Here is a 20568-nt window from a genome sequence, read left to right on the forward strand (position 1 = left end):
ACTGGACCATGCAACCATCCTGGAAGGGAGGGGGGAGCTGGAGAGCAGGGGAGCCTTTCATGAAAACTTTTGTCAGTGATTTCACCGACTAGTTTTGCTCTCGGCCAATTAGATGCAAGGTTTTACAGTAGCTTATCACATCTGTCGGTAAAAATCACTGCCAATTTTTTCTTTTTTATGGAATGCTCATTGTTCTCATCAGGGGGGGGGGGGTATTATAGTCTGTGATCTCTGCCTTCTCCAGAGACCCCCTTCCCCCAAAATACAAATTTTCATCAAGTCCTGTATTCTTAGAAGTGCCCCATGCTACCTCTATATGGACAGGGCCCCATAGCATAAAGCGCAGCGATTGACAATGAGGCCGATTCTTATTGGTGACTATTCATTATAATCAATACCATCAATTGCAGAATCAGCCCTATGATCAATTGCTAAGATTGATCAAACAGGGTCCTGGTTTTATAATCCCCGTCAAATTCATCTGGCAGTCGTTACTAGGTGATTTATCCATCATCAACGGAGTATTTCATGAAAAAAAAAAAAAGTCAATTTTACTGAGTTTTTTGCTTAGAGCCCATCAGATGTAAGGATTTCCATAGCTTATAACAATAGCTGGAGAAAATCACTGTCTTAATTTTTCAGGAAAAGCTCCCCCCCCCCCCCCCCCCCCAATTTCAGCCATTTACAGTGTAGATGGCATTGTGACTTTAATTCAGGAATACTGCTGATAAAAACACTGCAAAAATTGAATATTTCAATACACAATACCTACATCTGACTGATAATTTAAAGCTGTTTCTTTTACCAGAAACATGTGGGGGAAATTGAACCAGCGCGTTCATGTAACTATGTATTGCTATCTTCTGGTTCTTATAATCATTTGCATTGTGCATGCCTCATCTTCAAACAAGATTTTACAGCCAACTTCTCTATGTTTTGGCAACCTTTAAATATATGACACACACACATAAGCTCAAAATGTTCATTATTTGTTATGACAAAATCAACAACACCTAAAAGATCAAAATCCAGTTTTGCGCAAAAAGAACACCTCATGACTTCACCACTGAAATATATACCGAGTTCACTGATACACATATATGTAATTGACAAGTCTTGTTTCAAAATATATATATTTTTTTAGAATCTCTTTCAATATTGGACAATTATACATTATTGATGAGTGTGTCAGCCTTATCTCATATACACTCAGATAGACAGCTTCAGACACACAGTCTACACAACGGGAAGACATTATCACTTCTAATATATATGCTTCGCACGCAGAAATAAAATATATAAAAAATAACAAATAAATGAATAATAGCATTGAGCAACCATCCCATCCCCCCCAACCCTCAACAATTATAATGAAATAGCACTCTCTTTTTTTTTTACAAAGATCACACAGTCTTTAACTAAGATTTTCCAAATCTCAATACGACCCACTATGTCTACTTTTACTAAACATGGCCACACATTATAGATCTCTAACTGTCTGATTAATAATAATTATGATTGTTTGACAAAAAATTACTAAGTGTATTGGCAAGTACATTCATTCGCTTCATTAGGATTATCTATATATACTTTTTTTTGCTTCAGCAACATCAAAAACTTTAATCATTGTTCCTATCAAACTAGACATCTAGTGTTTATACAAGTAAAACATTCTAGCGATCTTGGTTTTTCGAAAATTGGTCACCGTAGCTCGACAATCTACCGGTAATCCATTCCTATAAACATAATTCCAGTCTAAATTACAATTCATTTTACAAGTCGCTAAGGGAAATTCACAATTCTATTCAATAAATACCATGAAAATATGAGGAAAGCCAAGTCAACGATAATACCTTGCATTTGTTGTATTGTCCATATATATATTATGATTCTGATATACACACACACGAAGAACATAATTAAGAACCAGTTTCTGTACAGAATGGGGTAAATGTACACTCCCCGATCTACACATAATCTAAAACAATGTGACAATCATTTGAACACAGTGTAATGTTCAAATGTTCCTATTTTCCAAAAACAAAAAACAAACAAAATAAACAAACTAGAATATGATGTCCCTTTTCCATCCCAAGTTCTGAACCAGCAGAACTGTAATTCAAATTGCATGCAGCCACCAACAGGACAAAAAAGCAGCACATACTTCAAACAAAACAAATTCATATGGAAATATACATTTTTAGATTAGTATCGAGATTTTCCTTTAAAAAAAAGCCCAACTAAGCTTGAATAAAATTATTACATATGGTTATTTTCTGAATAAAAAAGTAAACTGTAAATTGTAAAATCTTTCAGTAAACCATGTATAATAGACATGTAGAATCCTTCCATTAGAGGCATAAGCTAAAATTTATTTGACTTTTAGAAATCTGATCTGCAAGGTCCGACTCTTCACATGTGAGTGATATGTTTGAAAAAATCCTGTTGGAAAATCATTATTTAGTGCTTCAAAAAAGTGAAATATGAAGTGACTGGAAATGCCACCTTAATTTCATCACATATACTATATGTGTTCTCTTAAGGTCTCGAAGAAGCCAAATTATATAATATTGTGGATTGTTTTGTACTTTAATCTTTTCATTCTCAATAATGGTTGTTTTCAGGTTCTTTTCAGTTCGAATATATGTACTCGTACACATGTTTCATCATAGTTTGATAATTTTTTTAATCAGCTGTTAGCAAAGCTAGCAAATGCCTTCAAATGTCACCATTCTTTAATTCTATTACATTTGGCTTCTACTACAAATTGTTGATGAGAATCTCAATTCATATTGAAGTAATTCATCACAATGTCTGTCTAAAAATCAACAAAACTTATTTCACAACACAAAAGTTTCTTAAATGTGGGGCTAGGCCTAGCTAGCACCTGTGCTATTTTCTGGTCCATTTTACTATTTCAAATTCTAGTATACATGTATGTTTCATATGAGTAAATTTTCTGCCATTTCTTTCATTATAACCTGTAAACATGTGAATATATGGTAAGTAAATAAATAAAAAAAAAATTAAATATCATACATCATGAATATGGTTTCCTGTATCTATTCCAATGCCAATGGAAGTTCATTGAAGTGTGACAAGAAAAGAAACTTTCCAGCCTCTTTAAAAGTGAACAGGATTCCAGACTGATGTTATCCCTTCACAATCATTTTTCATCCAAACACATCACTTCACCCTACTGATCCCAAATTAGACTGCTTAAAAGAACACAGAAATACACCCAAAATTGAGCAAACTCAAATAAAAACATTACACGATGAAGTTGTGATCAGTATCCTAACAAAATAAACTCCCGAAGCTGTATCTTATGTACATTAATTCCGTCAACATTAATTTTCCCGTTCGCAGATAATGGCGTAGATTTGACCAAACTATGTCGGAATATCAATAAGTCCGGAGGAAGATATGATCAATATCTTGAGGAAATATAAACATCTGAGTACTGTGCAAATGGGGAGTGTTTTACTCATGATAAAAAACTCAAAATTTGCCCATAATCTATTTGACTTATCGAAACAAACCATTTAAAAATGATACTTATCCTATTCTATATTCAAATTTACTATAAGGGGTACTCCAGGCTGAAACATGATATGATTTGAACAGATAAAGAAAAATCAGACAAACAAAACACTCAAAAGTGGACAAGGAATAACAAAGTTATGATATTTTAAAGATTTGCATTATTTTGGTGAAACAGTTCTATGAATGTCTGCATGAATATTCAATGAGGAACGGATGATGTCATATCCCCACTGGTTCCTTTGTATTTATTACACGAAATTATGTTTATTCAATTTTTTCCTCTAAGAACTAAAAAAAATGATGCTGCAGCTTGTTTTATCATAAGAGAGACATATGATCCACACATGTATAAAAAAATGAAAAAATTATGATTTCATGTAATAACAAAAGAATAAACATAAGAAAAAGGAAATTGGAGATGTGGCAGCATCAGCCCACCTAATGAACATTCATGATGATGTCCTTATAACTGTTTTCACAAAATATTCCTTAACTTTAAAATTCAATAACTTTGTTACTTGTTACCAGATATGATATTTCCAGCATTTAGCTCAGTGAATTTTACTTGATTATTTTCAGCCCAGAGAACCCCTTCAAACTGAAAGAGAAATTGAACTCGTACTCTCCTGGGTTTCAGAAAAATCTGAATTCAAGGTACATCAATAATGATTACCACTCTGAAATATATTTGACTAAGCTGTAATACCATTTATGGAGTAAAAATCAATAATACAGGATTGGAATAGTTATATAATGGTCTGTAAATTGATTTTATTTTTAAATTATATACCATGTCATTTTGCAAGATATCATAGAAAATAGCTGATAAAAAGTTCAAATTGAAAAAAAAAATACAATGAAATTTTTGTTTTAAAAGTTTGCAGATGCAACAGAAAATGGGTGATAAAATGTAAAACTTTAATACTTGTTTTACAAAAAAAAAATCAAAATATACAAAGAGAAATGATCCCCTGATAAAATGCAGCATTGTGCTGGCCTTTTTACACACATGTAATTCACATTGTAGTATTTGTATATAAAACTAAACTGCTATGTGATCAAGATTATCATTTCAAAGGACTTGATTCGAAGGACTTGTCTACAGAGGGATGTATGAATATGTCATTCATATCTGATTAAAATATGCATGGCAATAGCACTTTTGATGAAAATGAAATTTAACTGCATTTCTGGACTTGTACATAAAAATATGGGGCAGAGTCATATCTAGATACCACATAGCTAATTTGATTTCAAGTTATTTCATGCGAAGTGAATGTCTGATTATTCTTCTCAAACCTCAAAACTGATTGGGATGCTACAACACCAACCCTAATATTTAATCATATAATTGATATTTACAACTAATTGCACATAATTATCAATCTTATCGATCATGAAGTCGTATGATCAATTGTTATGTTTTGGGTAAAGAGCCCTGTAATCAAGTGTTCTGCTTCAATTCAAATAAATTCATGTCTGCATAAACTCTTAATTTATTGTAAGTAGCTATGACAAGGTTTAAAAAAATGGAGAAGGGAAAAAGCAGAATTAATTGCATGCTATCTTTAAATTGCCCAAAATCCCAAATATTGCCCTGGATGAGATGCTGTGATAGAAGGAGTACATCACATACCATGCTGATCCTTCAAAAATTAAGTTTATTAGAAGATGCATTCACCAACAAACCACAATATTGTAAATACGAGGATTTTGGAGCCAGCAGAATTGTACTGCGAGGTTGTAAACACCTAACAAGGGAAATAATGGTAACATCAACAGTCCTGAGTACACTACACTAAAAACAGGATATCAAAACAGATTCATGAAGTCCGTTTATAATTCTATACCTAGTTGCTTCAATCTCCGCAAGTTATATTGACTAATATTGGAAACAAGATATATTCCATTCAGACATACAGCAAACACATTCTGCCAAATGATAAAACATTATATGAGACGACAGCAGTTGCTCTCCACTTTCTTGTTCGGGTCCTTCTTACCTCTGCCCCCTTGACCGTTGGCGCTTGCGATTCGATTGCGCTTTTTACGAATGTCTCTGTTCTCTCTTGAGGTTCGCCGGGGCATGTTACTGTTGAGATCCAAGTTGAGTTTCTCACTTAGATTGGAACTATCTCTCTTCAGACTGGTTTTGGACGGTGACGTGTGAATGTGCTTGGGCTTCTCTCCGTTCTTTGGAATGATGTAGAGGTTACTGTCCGACCGAGTCACGTGGTCCTTGCGCAGGTTGTTTTTCCGCGACCATGTCTTGGACTCTGCGTTGGGATCGTCGGAATCACTCGGCGTGTTGTTAGCCGGGTCAATGGCGTATTTGCTTATGCTGTACGAGCTCGACGAGTTCGAGGAGTTCACACTGAGATTGCTCATTTTTAGACTTTCACGAAGTTCATTGCTCTTTTTGCGCTCTTTCCCAGAACCTTTAGTACCTCCACCGGACGTGTTGTTGCCATTTGCACCACCAGAATCATTACCCTTGCCAGCCTTACCATTCTGCTTATTACTCCCTCCGCCAGTACTACCACCACCACCACCACCACCTCCATGGGTATTATGTGATCCTCCTCCACCTTCGCTCCCTGAGCTTGGAGGGCCATCCTTGCTCCCCCTCCGATGGGTTGTAGGGTTGGGCAAATCGAACCTGTCTGATCTTCTTCGGGATTCTGAATCGTCGTCGCTGGCGTCCGAGGAGCTGTAACCCCCTCGTGATGGAGGCGTGAACTTTTTACTGCTGGGTTTGATTTGTCGTACATTGTCCTTGCTACTCGAGGAAGTCTTTGGTTGTCTGTTGTCACGCGAAGGTAACCTCCGTAATGCCCCTCTGTCCTCATCAGATTCATACTCATCTGGGAGAAAGACACACAAAAAAGTTGTATACAATAAGATATGGTTATTAGTGATGGTCTATATTTGATTTCAATGTTGGTCGATTATTGCCAGCAAAACATTGCTGATAATGCAATATTTCGCAGCGAACATTAGGAGCTTCAATACCCTGAGAGCAGGGAAACGGGGAATGAAAGACTGAAAATTCATTATAATAAACATTCATTATGAGTTTCAATTCCATCAGAGCAGAGAAGGGGAAATGACAATTAGGATTTGCATCAGGGCTTGCCCATGAGAAGCGGGCATTTATACAAAATTGATTTTAACAATACAGAGCAGCATTTGTTTTTAAAAGTGATTAATTTTTCATAACTGACAATATTTTGAGCACATCATGTTACCGCAAAATATCAACATAATCATACAACCACTATCGAATATTCAATATTTGTCCAATATTACATAATTTTGATAATATTGAAATATCGCTCAGCCCTATATTGTTGTGTCAGTGCAAAAACGCCCTTAACACCACACTTTTGAGCATCACATACTCGCAAAAACAACCTTCGCAGCACGTAATAGTGCATTGCGTAAGAGCATTTCTGCACCAACGCGGTGTGTGAAATGTTTTGCTGAGGATGCTCTCACACTAATACGATGATATGGAATACAATGATGTACACATTATTGAATAAATTTCGGAAATGAATTTGTACAATTACCATACATTACATTCACATACTCTACAACAGAGTTATCAGGACAGTAGAAGAAAGGTATAAAGTGCAACCGACACATCAAGTTCTACCTTCTTGTGGTACCAATTCCAATAATCAAAGATGGCATAAACAATTTCTACTTTTTCTTGATGAAATTTTCTACTGCTAATGTCAAAATATGAAGCAACTATGATCTCACAGTTCATGAAGTTGGTAATTTCTTGCAGGAGCTTCTTCAACATTTGTCGTCTGATGAGTTGTCAGATCTGAAGACTTTTCATGGATCTGATTGGCCGAGAAGCACACGCGTCTGACAGTCACTGTAGTAACTATCAGATAGTGACAACTTGTCAGTGCTGACAAAAAAAAATCATCTTTCATGGAATGGTCCTGCGGTCCAGACTGAAGAAAAGCTCTTGAATAATATTTCCACTGCTTCCTGACTAGATCGAACAAACCTATCCTGGGCCCTGTTGCATAAACTTACTATACCTGGTAACTTTGTCATCCAATGGTAACTCCCATGGAATCTTTAATGTTGATTGGTTGTTGAGCATTGTTATACCAGGGGCCGTTTCATAAAGTTGTTCGTAAGTTAAGAGCGACTTTAAGAACGACTGGTAAACCTTTCTTACGCGGTAAACCATCGCCAATGAATATACCATTTACTAAAAGAAAAGATCACCAGTCGTTCTTTACTTACGAACAGCTTTATGAAACACCCACCAGGATAGGAACTTTTATGCAACTGGGCCTGGAAGAAATTGTGAAGGAAAACTCTAAAAGGTTAAAGGTCGAGCACTCACCTTCTTCCTCTGTAATTTGGTTCAGTACTGATGTGCATATCTTTGACTGGAGGGCCTGTCTGTTGCTGTTGAGAGATTGCCTACTGCCTCCGTTCCCTCCTGTATCCTTGCCACAGCCTTCCGAGGTGGATGATGCTGCAGGGTCTTGGTGATCTTGATGGCCGTCCTGGCTCTCCTGTCCATCTACTTCCTCGTCTTCGGCAAGATGTTGATACTCGTCCTCCTTAGAAAGAGAAAATAGTGAAAAATTCAACCTACGAATTCAATTCAGTGATTCAACGAGGTAGGTATGCTAAAATTAATGAGCCACCTCCTTTGCACTAAATGCCATTTAGTCTAATGCCAGATGGTATAATTTCCACTTCTACTTTAATTCTGCACTCTGTCAAATGGTTCATAAACAGTTTATCTAATCATATGAATATTTGGTGTTTGAACAAATGGTGAAAAGGCTGAATGGAAATGATACCAAATGATAAGTAGACGAATTGGTTGTAGACAAACTAGGATTAGACCATGTGGTATTAGACCAAACGGGAAATAAACAAATCTTGGGAGTGTTTCATCAAGATTTTCATCCGACAAGTTGTCAGATCTGACATCTTTCTCTGATGTTGATTGGCTGAGAGGTACTGTTACTATGGTAACTGTCGGATAAAATGAGACTTGTCGGATAAAACGTCCGACAAGTCCTTTCATGAAACGCCCCCCAGGTGTAAACCAAGTGGAAATTTGAGGAAAAAAAATCCAGTCCTCGAAAAGCTTGAAACTTACATCTAGTGAGCCCAGGCCCTCCTTGACAATACTTCGACCATGCCTGGGATGGATGGTTAGATGTTCCCTCTCTATAAGATGTCTTCTAGGACTATTAGATAGGGGCGAGTCATCCAGGCTACGGCTGTCATGCTTGCTTCCTACTGCACCAGCCCCTGGTATAGCAACGGGCTTGGAGGCTGGCGGCGTGGTGGAGGGCGGGGCTTGGCCAGTCTGTTTGCTGTTGTTGTTGACGCCAGGCATAGAGCTTGGATGTGGAACATCTTCTTGGGCTCTCCTTCGAATAGTATCAAATAACAATGAATAAAATGATAAATCATAACCGTAATCACGACAAAAAAATTGATCAAACTACGCCTACAAGTGATTATAATCATCCTTGTACAATTTTTTGTAAATATCGAGCAAAGCCTCATTAATTCTTGAGTTTTATTTGTAAAAAGGAATATTTCAAAGCATTTCTTCAAAAAGTCAGTTTCTGAGGGATTATAAACACATTTCAAAAAGCATTTAAATGGGGTAACAAGACATTCACTTCAGCGACAACTGCTCCTCCACTAATTTCTCTGAAGATATAATGTGTAAGTTAGGATTGTGATAGTGTTTTCGGTTCAGAATGAGGCAAGGATTTGGATCAAGGTTAAAGTCAAGTTTGAAGTTTGGATTTATGTTTGGCTTAATAATGTGTGGATTTTCGATAGGAGCATTTGATGCAGGAGCAAACGTCATGGAAGATTTTGATGCCATTGTTTTTATAAGTGCATTAAGATAGCAGCATAACAGCACACCTTTCCTCTTGGGTCAACATACTTTAGTATGCACATCAAAAAAAAAATCAAGAGCACTGGACTCTGTGGAAGTGCATTTATGATGAGCATTAACCCCCACTGTGTCAAAATGCCAATTCTGTCTTCACACAGGAAGCATAAATGCAACCTACATGTATCTCTCAAGCATTGTTAGTGACCGCTGTCTTACCTTTGACCTCCCGCACTTTGATTAGGTTGACCAGAGATCATGGCCTTTCTCAGGTCACTGGCCGAGAACTTGAGCCTCTCTTCTTTCTGCTTCTTCAGCTTGCGCTCTGCCAGAAGGAAGTAGGTTGCAGACAGATGATCATAGCAGTCCTTCTCCACAGACCTACAGATGGGCAACAAACCGAAACACAAATATAATTTTATTGCAGACATACCAACAGCGGTGTTCTGATCCAGAGGATTAATCTCTGGATTTTGCACCACAAGGTACCAGGTTCAAATCACTACAACAGAACCAAGAAGCATTATAAATGTACAGATGCCAAATTTGGACAATTAAACAGAGGGAAGATTTGCAAGTGACATCAAATTACGTACGTACGCACTCATCACAGAGTGCTCAACACTCTTACAAGTGCAATCCAAGCCTTATTTTGCAGTAAATATGTCTAAGAAATGAAACATAATATGGCAGTCTTCTCAGCCAGTTTACAATTGAGCATTATGTCTAGAATACTATACTCCACCTCTGGTTTTAATACACACAGACACACACTCAATTCTACGGGTTGTCCAAAAAGTTCAAGAAATGGCCCTTTTACACTCACTCTAATATGGCAGTCTTCTCGGCCAGTTTGCCGTTGAGCATGATGTCCAGGATACTATTATGGAGTTGTTCAGAGATCTGCTCCCTGGTGATGATGGGATCCGAAGGTCTCCTTGCCCTCCTGCCGTGCTCGAGCCAGGGATCATTCTCTATATCTCGCAGCGTCACACGACTGGCTGGTTCGCGTACCAACATGCGAGTTATCAAGCTGTACAAGAAAGAGAAAGAAGATAGGAGAAAGAGTGAGAGAATGCGGTATTTTGGTGTACTACATGTAGTACAATACTGTACATGTACTTCAAGATCTACTAAATGTCAGATGATGTTCATTCCTGGGGAGTGTTTCATGAAATAATCATTGGATATTTGATCTTCTGTTTTATCCCGTGGTTACCATAGCGAGTGCTTCTCAGCCAAACAGAATCAACGAAAGTTGTCAGTTCAGACAACCTGCAAGATGACAAATGTTCATGAAACGCTCTCCTAAGGATGGACAGTCAAGCCCGGAATGTTGAGATGCATCGTTGAAAAAAAAACAATCAATCGAAATCAAAAATCCATTTTATTGTTCGACACAGAAATCCTCCGAATTAATCGTTGGCCTGGCAGCCACAGTGCAGCACCAGATCAACGTAGCTCTATCCCTTGTATTGGTGAATGCCAAACAGGGTAGCAGGTACTCCATCTTTTAACGTCTTTTGGTCTGACGCGGCCGGGGTTTGAACTCCTGACCTGGCGACCTCCTATCGCTCTAACTGCTTGTCACCACTCATCCCCGCCAGGACTTCTCGACTTATCTAAACTCATCTCCTCATCTTCTATTCACTGCCACAAGGACTTCTCATCTCACCTCATCCAATCCAATCTCATCAGGCTTACAATCCTTTTATGGATTACACCTACTGTATATCACCAAGGATACTTCTTAATCTGAATTACTCTTTTTCTTGCCTTTCTATCTCTCCACCACCCACAATGTCCTTTCCACTATTAATTTTGTCATCATTTATAGCGAGAACCGTAACTATGCACGCATCTTTATAAGCAAGACAGATCTTAGACTGCTAGTACACTGGATCAGCACGCTATAAAGCCCTGCGCTCCAAAGACCCGTTACAAAATGTATCTGTTAGTATGCAATGAGAGGGCACAGAGGCAGTGTCGTACTCCCTGGTCTCATCTGCCCATTTGATTCTTCACAATTGAATTGATCACAGCTACATGTAGCTGGTTAATCAGCATGACCCCAGCCTCATTGAGTATACAGAGCCCGTGATAGTAGGGTACCACTACCAGCCATATACATCAGTCCTGATATACAGTACGTACATGTACTGGCGATATCCAGAATGAAAGTGAGGAATCATCTACTGTATTAAATCAAAGAGGCAAAACAGAAATAAAAACATGCTTACATAATTTGGTATGGCATATAGATACATACAGTTCTCAAAACCCTTTATGTTTTTACCCTCTGTGCTGCTGCTGCTAATTGTTCCAATGTGCAATGGACACTGTTTTTATACTCTGGCTGGTAGATAATAGTTCCCAAGACACTGTATTTCATAAAGTATTGTAGTCAGTTCTTTAGACCTCCTCTAGTCTAGATGCAGAAATTTTAAAGGCATTTGCCCAGAAAAATATCATTTTAGTGTCCCCTCCATCTTGAGGAAATCATTTGGCACCAAATTGACATCTAATGAAAAATTATACTGCATAGATACTTGGTGATCACTAAAGAAAATTGATCACAATTATTAATTTTGTGACCATTAATATCAAAACATTATCAAAAGCAAAAACAAATTATTATTTTTTCAATATGAAAACATTGCAATAAACTGAACTCAGTTGTCCATATAACAACAGGAAGACATATATCGCTCGCCTCGCCAGCCAGCCAGCCAGCCAGCTTTACAATTAACCTTTGGTATTAACGTGTGAGGAAGAGGATGTGTGCATGAGGGGTAGAAATCTATTGTGTACAAGCAGTGATCGGAAGACTCTGTAGGATTCCGAGTCTGTAATGATGGATACCCGACACTGATATCATTTGAATTGCAAGGATGTGATAACTCAAATAAATATATCTTAATTGTCTGGCAGGCCAGAGAGGGATAGATAGACAGATAGACAGACAGACAGACAGACAGACAGACAGACATACAGATAGATAGATAGATAGATAGATAGATAATGGACGGATTGATGAAAGGATGGATGGAGATAGATAAAATACATGGATGGATAAATAATGTTGTAAATACATGTACGGAGAGAGAGAGAACAAGAAACCTCGAGGGTGAGTGAGAGCGAGAGAGGGAGAGAGAGAACATGCTATTTAACCCTACTGTGAGACACATGTACATGTATATCAATATGCAGATACCCATCATGTTAAGTCAATTATCTACAATATAATATAGATACCGCTTGTTAGCATATCACTACAAAGTTCATGACTGACCCAGAGCATGGAGGTAGAAGCTACCTCCATGCCCAGAGTGATGGGAGTTCTCCCTGACTAAATGACCATATGTGCACGTAAATATGGAAAGGTTGCATGTATTGGTCGAGGGATAGAAAACAACAAGGATAAAAAACAAGAAGTGGTATACATTATAAGTCTAAATGTACATTATATCATTATAAGTTATGTATAGGGAAGTTAAATTTTGTTTGCAGTTAAACTTTAATAACAGATCCTTGTTCAATTAAAGAAAAAAATATATAATGATCGACAATAAATGTTTTTTATTCAGTTTTTCCTTTCTTTACCCCCAAAGTTTATGAAACTTGCAAACGACATTGTCTTGACGATTCCTGATTCCTGAACTTACAATTACTGTGCTGTGCCCCCAGTTTTATGCTAATTAATACAAGAGTTCCCATAACATTTACAAGCAATTGTATTCAAGATCACTAGCTCAGCAAGCTACATGTAGCAACTGGAGGGCCCCACGTGTACAGGCGGGGGCGGAGTGACGTCACATCCACTTAACGACGACAGCACTAACCTTAGTGCCATGAAAACAAAGTATAAGAAACACAATGAAACAATGTCAGGAACAGCACAGAAAAGTTCAGAAAGATTTGTAAACTTCCAGATAACGAAATGGGTAAACTCGATTACTACATGTAGTATCACAACGTTCAGCTCAAAGTATGAATGCGCTGTTTGTGTATTATGCATTGTAGGCATGCCAAAACGCTGCGCGGATGTAAGGGTCGCTAGTGCATTGTTTTCATTAGCCGGTCAGTTGCTAGGGCTCGAGATTAAAAATAACCGGATGTATATTTACATGTATGGCGCCTGAACAGAACATACTCGATGGGATGAGATAGTTCTCCTTTCCTTTCATGAATACTAATCATGACCTTGGCAAAAGTTTTTGTAAATTTGAACAGTACCTGCTACTGTTGAGCGAGCAGGTATTTTCTTTTGGGGATATTACTGTAATTTGCTTTCATACTGGCAAAAATACCAGGTATTTTGGTGGATCTAAATGTCAAATCTGTGTGATCCAAAACACAGTTTGAGTCAGTATAAACATATTTTTGCATGAGAGATAAAAACACATTTTTTTTTAAATGCATTTTATTTTGTACTTTGATCACTTGGACCCGTTTCTGGTTTTAGAGAAAATGTGCATACCATGCCGAGTATACATAACAGCCATCAGCCCAAACAAGCTACACAGTGACGAGTCCAGTTTTTCCACTATGTACGTGTAATGAAATGATAAACGCAGCCCTTTGAGAAACGTGCTTGATAGTGGGTATATAAACATGTTTCAAACTCGGGGAAAAAGTGAATATATGCAGCCAGTTCACTATGAGGTAACAGGATATAAGAAATGGTCACAAGTTTCAATATGACAAACCACACTCCAAAATGAACGGAAGGGGGGGGGGGTAATCTATGGTTTGTATAGTACTCTCTAAGAAGTGGTTGTACATGTACATGTATACAAAAAAATTTACAAGCCTGAAGCTTAAAGTTTAATTCACATTATCATCATGCACCAGATATTTCTGACTGAATATCACTTTGATCAATTAGATCATAATGAATAATCAAAGAGATACTCCCAAACTGAGCCAATTTCATGTAAAGTGTACAAACATGTTTCAATCAGTGGCAGATCGGGGGGGGGGGGGGGTACATACGGCCCGTGCGCCCCCCCCCCCCCTTTAGAGAGCCATAATTAACATTTTTTATGTAAATATGCCGTTCTTACACAAGTGTAAGTCACAGCATTTTTTTTTAAATGGGAATATGTCGTTCATACCCAAGTGACGACCTTTTGATTTCCTTGTCAAAGTTTACGTGGACGAAATGACCTTCAAGTTTCGTTGAAAAGTTCGTTTGTTTTTTCTTGTAAAATTTTCCTCAGGAAAATGTGCCCCCCCCTCCCCTTTGCAAAATCCTGGATCCGCCCCTGAATCCAATCTCCTATATCACTGCTATTGGCCTGAATTCTCAGAAGTGGTTTCAATTTTACCATGAAGCTACAGTACATATATTGTATTATTGTCCATGGACATGGTTGTGTACATGTATCATGGTGCAATTGAAACCACCTTCCTGAATTGGGACCATTATGTTTCAAGTGATAATTTGGAAGAGCAGGTCTGTACTCAAGACTATTGTCTGGGATATACCATGGTTGAGAGGTACAATACATAAATACTGGGTGACTGGAGGTGAAGAATCTATTCATATCCATGTTAGATGACTCATGCTTGGAGTGTATTTTATTTGGATCCACCTGTGAACTACAATTCTACGTAGGTTGGAGATATTATAATTCCACAGCAAATTTTTATTTTTACCATGCTCAGAATAAAAGGGAGAGATATTCTGTATTCAAAACAGTATTCCATGAATAAAATTTAATCGAAAAGCAATACATTTTTTTTTTAAGTTGTTAAATTGTAGAGTCTGGTATAATTCCTCAATATTTGATTCCAAATAGCTGATGTCTGGTTCATCGATTGTATGGTGTCATGTTTCTAATGTACATGTACCAAGAACATACCAATACGCACGCCAGCCAATCACATTTGTGTATCATGGCATGACGTCTACTACCGCCACTGTGGTGCATATGTGATACTTCAGTCTATGGAGGAAGAGGATGACGCAAAGCCAGATCCGGGGTGTTTTTCAGTTTTGGAAGCGAGCCGGGCGTGCACTCGTTAAGGGTATAAAAAACACCAATTTTCCAAAAAGGCGGGTTTGAAAGACTGGTTAACGGTCAAACACAGGGTCAAACATATTTTAGGGTATTTTTTTCCAAAGCTTTTTTTATAAAGACTAGCCAAACATGTTTAGGGTACATGTATGTTTTTCCCCAAGCTTTTTACCCCGGGGCTTTTTCTTCCTCATTTATGAAAAGTATTCAACCCTGGGAAACAGGAAAATGGTCATGATATTTGTTACCTTTCTGTCCACGCACACGGCTTCAGAGTGATTACGGTCTATGGTGATGAATTTTGGATGAGACTTATTTACAGTGTTAACATTGTATTTCTTTGTGGTATTTAAACCCTAAACGTAACTGCAGGGGGGGGCATGCAATACCCATGAATATATAGATTTGTCTATTTAAGCTTATTGTTTTAAAAGACAAAACTTGTTTAGGGGTCATATTCTGGCAACAACTTGTTTAGGGGCCAAAATGTGTCAATGAAGCCCGCGAAAAACTTGTTTAGGGGGTTATTTTGAAGCTGGCTAAATCAACTTCTTCTCAAGCAAAATGCTCAGCTGGCAAGTGATGACTATAAAACTTGTAAATATTGGTGTTCTTGTCAGTTATAGGGTTTCATTTGTATATTTCATATAGCTTCTTATTTTAGGCTTCAGTCAAGGACTTTTAGAAGCATATGAATGGAAAATAAGATATTTCAAAATTTGAGGATAGTAGAGGAAACACACCTTGTCCTTGGGCAAATTCAGCACTAGATTTACATGTAGTCACCAGTCATACATTCGATTTTTAAGGGTTTATCATCCTTAAAATGTAAGCCTTCGTGTTTCCTATAAAAATTTATGTTTTACAGGGCATACATGTAATGGCTCAGTGGTAGAGTACCCTCCTCAAAAACAGGAGGTCATGGGTTCAATCCTTAGCCAAGTCATACCAAATAATTTTTTTAATGAGATCTTCTGCCATTTAGAAAGGCGCTCAGCATATTAGACTGTAGAGGGCTATTTATAGACAGGGCTTACTGGAAGAGCAGCTACTAAAGCTTAAGTGGCAACCCTGTGTAGGCCTATTATGAGATATTAATTTATTACCAATTTCTACTATTGTTGTTGTTGCTATTTTTACTGTTATTATTATCATCATAACTCCATCAGTTTTATCATTATCATTGTCACTCATCATTATCATCATCTATATTTATATTATCATCATTATTATCATTGTTACGGTACCGGTATATTATCATTATTATTACAATTAAAAAAGGAAATAAATGAGAGTATTTTCACTCTCCCTAAACTCATTGTATTATCATTATCATCATCACCATCATCATCATCATCAGTGATATTGTTGGTGTTTCACATTAAACAAAATAGCAATTTTCCAATTGATGCAACAATACAGAGAGAGAATATAACATCAGGCACCATAAAACCCCAAAAAGTTACGTGAAATCACTAGAGTAAATCCTTGAGTCACACCTATTGTTCGGGGGGGGGGGGGGATGAAACAATAGATCACACCCCCCCCCCCCCCGAACGATAGGTGTGATGCAAGGATTAACGCCAGTGCCAGAAATTATTTTTTTATATCAAAGATCCCTTCTGAAAGAGGAGATGCTAAGCTGGAAAAAATATTTACATCTTGTTACAATTGGATGACCTTTATTATGGTCACTACTATAGAATTTTCCTGGGAATAGAGGGATTTTTGCAGATTAATCTATTAAAAGCACACTTACATGTACTCTCCCACTACTGTGCAAGGTGTCGAAAAATATTAGAACTGTACCGAATTTTCATAGAAAAGATCATCATACATGTATTACCCCCCTAAAGTTGAGTATTAATTAAGCACATCCTGTTCACGGTTCTTTGGAACAAGCATTCATGCAAGAGCTTACCCAGATTTTAATTCATGAGATTGGGAGTTCAAAGTATTTTGGTCTTCCGCAAGGACAAATTGCAATTTAATCCAAAAAAGGATAAAATATGGGTCTAATGAGCAGTGTGGTTTTGATTGGTACATGGACTGTACATCCGGTTTTCTGTAGTACATGTATATAGAAAGGGAACACCCTTTCAAAATACCCCAAATCCGAAATGTGACCATTCTGAGTTCTGACCAAAAGCACTCTTGACGTCCTCATACAGAAAACCACACAGTGTGACATTTTGTGGGTTTTGTGGTACAATACTTGATTGGAAAAATTGTAACTTTCCCCCTTGTACTTTTTTTTAATTTTTGACACATAAATTTTACTGCAACTCTACAGGGCATACAGTACATTAAAGGACAAGTCCACCCCAACAAAACTTGATTCGAATAAAAAGAGAAAAATTCAACAAGCATAACACTGAAAATTTCATCAAAATCGGATGTAAAATAAGAAAGTTATGGCATTTTAAAGATTCGCTTCATTTCACAAAAGAGTCATATGCACATCCGGTCTGTATGCAAATGAGGGAACTGATGACATCACTCACTCACTAATTCTTTTGTATTTTATTATATGAATTATGAAATATTTTGATTTTTCTCGTCATTGTCATGTGAAATGAAGTTTCATTCCTCCCTGAATACGTGGAATTCCATTATTTTAACATTTTGTGGTTCAGGCAAGGAGGTCCTAATCGTCAAATTCGTAGAAATTGAAATATTGTATAATTCAAACAATAAAAAACAAAAGAAATAGTGAGTGAGTGACATCATCGACTCTCTAATTTGGATGTAACTGGCTCGTTCATATAACTATTTTGTTAAAAATAAGCGAAACTTTGAAATGTCATAACTTTCTTATTTTACATCCGATTTTGATGAAATTTTCAGCATTGTGCTTGTCTGATTTTTCTTTATTGATTTAAATCAACATTTTGTTGGGGTGGACTTGACCTTTAAAGGGGTACTCCAGACTGAAAATAATATGATTTAAACATATGAAGTAAATATGGACAAACGATACACAGAAGATTTCATCAAAGGACAAGGAATAACAAAGTCATGACATTTTAAAGTTTTGTATTATCTCGATGAAACAGTTCTCTGCATGTCTTCATGAATATAATCAGAACAATGTATTATTTACCATGTGTAGCTCTACCAGTGGACCATGCATGGATTATTATAACTACCGGTAATTATAAACCTCTCTTTAGGCGGTGCTGCACCATCACGAGTTTGCTCAATCTCGAGATTTTAGCCCGATCGGCCCTCTTTGTGATTAATCTCGAGATTCAAGAAACCCCGTCTCCACCATCGCAAGAAGAGCGATTCCTGCTCTAGGGAGGCATCGATGCATTATGGTCTGACGCTGTGAATAAATAATCCCGAGTGCGTCTGCACCTGCAAATTAGCGCGATAATTCGTAAAATAGCCTGCTATTTTGCAAATAATCCCAAGTTGACTTGGGATTGCTATCTCAAGATTAATCTGACGAACTAGCGCAATAATTGCGTCTCAATTACAAATAATCTCGAGATTGTTCAGATCGGGATAATTTGCCGGATCAGAAATAGCGCGCTAATTTGAAAACTCGGGATGGTGCAGACGGCCCTAATAAGAATGTCAAATAATCCGTTCCTCTGATTGGTCAAAAATGGGGTCATGTATTTGACCATGCCTGCAAAACAACAAACTATTAAAGGTAGTTACCAAGTGCAACAGTCAAAATTGTAACCCAAGAGAGTCTTACCTTTGACATTCCCTGGATAAATAATCTGGCATGAGATATTTACAATCCATGATCATCGTCAATGTCTCACTGTCGTTAGTTTCATTAAAGGGGGGTTCCCCACACACCAGCATGTAGAGAAGCACGCCAAGGCTCCATATATCTGCATAAGTGATAGAGAAATAAAAAAAACATGAACTACTGTATACATAAAGGAGCTCTATATAGTATTACATAATTCGTTTTCAGGGCAGGAAACAATTTTTCATATTTAGGGGCTATCTCTTGTTTCCACATTTGGGCGATTGTGAATTTTTTTTGGGGGGGCTATTTCTTTCATTTGAAGGGTTACATTTTAAGATAACAAGCAGGTAAAACTATTAAAAACAAATATTCTGCCATAGTTACAATATTGATTTTTTAAAATCTTGAATATTGTTTGTGACAGATCTTGGCACGGCTCTAGAAAGAATGGTTGCCCCAATGTATGCATTTTGGGGGAATTTTTGGGGCGATTTGGGCTGTCATGAAGGCAAAATCGTCCATTGCCCTCATGTATTTCCTACGCTGTGCGTTTTATAATCAAGATACACAGAAAGGTCACTTGACATCATGGACTTGCATCCCAAATGTCAAACCAGAGAAGTTCCCAAAGAAAAATGTTGACCCATGTTCAATATTCACCCGATATCATTTCATCAAATAAGCGAAAAGGTAACATGAATTTATATTCTAAGAACTAACACATGAAAGGAGCTACATATATTTGTGATGTACTGTACATGTAGCAGCTCTTGCATATTTAAGTTGTTGTTTATTTTTTTTATTTTTTTTTAATAAAAATTTATGTGAGGTGAGGTATGATAAAAGCAAAAGTCAGGTTGCAGAGAAGATCTTGCAAAAAAAGGGAAAAGGTGACTTTAGGTATTTTTAAGGGTATATACACTGTACTTAAAAAAAACATGAATTTGCACATGAGATAAGTGACATGGACAGTTGTTTACTATAAAACATACAACTGTTTTATTACAGTGAAAGCCATTTCAGATGAAAAGCACAGCAGCAAGGCATCAGAGATGGTGAACAGGGTGACCAGACGTCCCGTATTTCCTGGGATCGTCCCGTGGTTTGCTCTTTTGTCCCGGCGTCCCGACAAACCCTTCTAGGGACGCCCTTTTGTCCAGTATTTCAGAATATTTAACAAAATGTAGTTAATACATCTAAAAGTGAAGAATTTTCATCAAATAACCAACAGATGATGAAGCAGAGACAACAATAAAATCGATAACTAAACTTTTGCAAGCTCTGCGGTGATTTTCTTGCTAACCCAATACACTGCAAGCGAACTGGCTTCCTGCCTGTATATGTGGCAGGCTACTAGCTAGGCATGTAGGATCGGAGCA

The 20568-nt window shown here is 37.3% G+C and overlaps 1 protein-coding gene across 1 annotated transcript; it reads right to left on the reverse strand.

Moving 5' to 3' along the window:
• Positions 1-1083: 1083 nt before the first annotated feature.
• Positions 1084-19324, reverse strand: LOC129278887 (SNF-related serine/threonine-protein kinase-like). The gene is made up of 6 exons (XM_064094932.1): positions 19187-19324; positions 10281-10487; positions 9674-9835; positions 8696-8972; positions 7922-8144; positions 1084-6410 (listed from the first exon to the last, which is right to left on the reverse strand). The coding sequence occupies exons 1-6, from the start codon at positions 19297-19299 to the stop codon at positions 5497-5499; spliced, it is 1896 nt and encodes a 631-aa protein (XP_063951002.1). The 5' UTR covers positions 19300-19324; the 3' UTR covers positions 1084-5496.
• Between the last annotated feature and the right edge of the window lie 1244 nt (positions 19325-20568).

The sequence above is a fragment of the Lytechinus pictus genome, chromosome 2, assembly GCF_037042905.1.
Source record: "Lytechinus pictus isolate F3 Inbred chromosome 2, Lp3.0, whole genome shotgun sequence".
Lineage (NCBI taxonomy): Eukaryota > Metazoa > Echinodermata > Echinoidea > Temnopleuroida > Toxopneustidae > Lytechinus > Lytechinus pictus.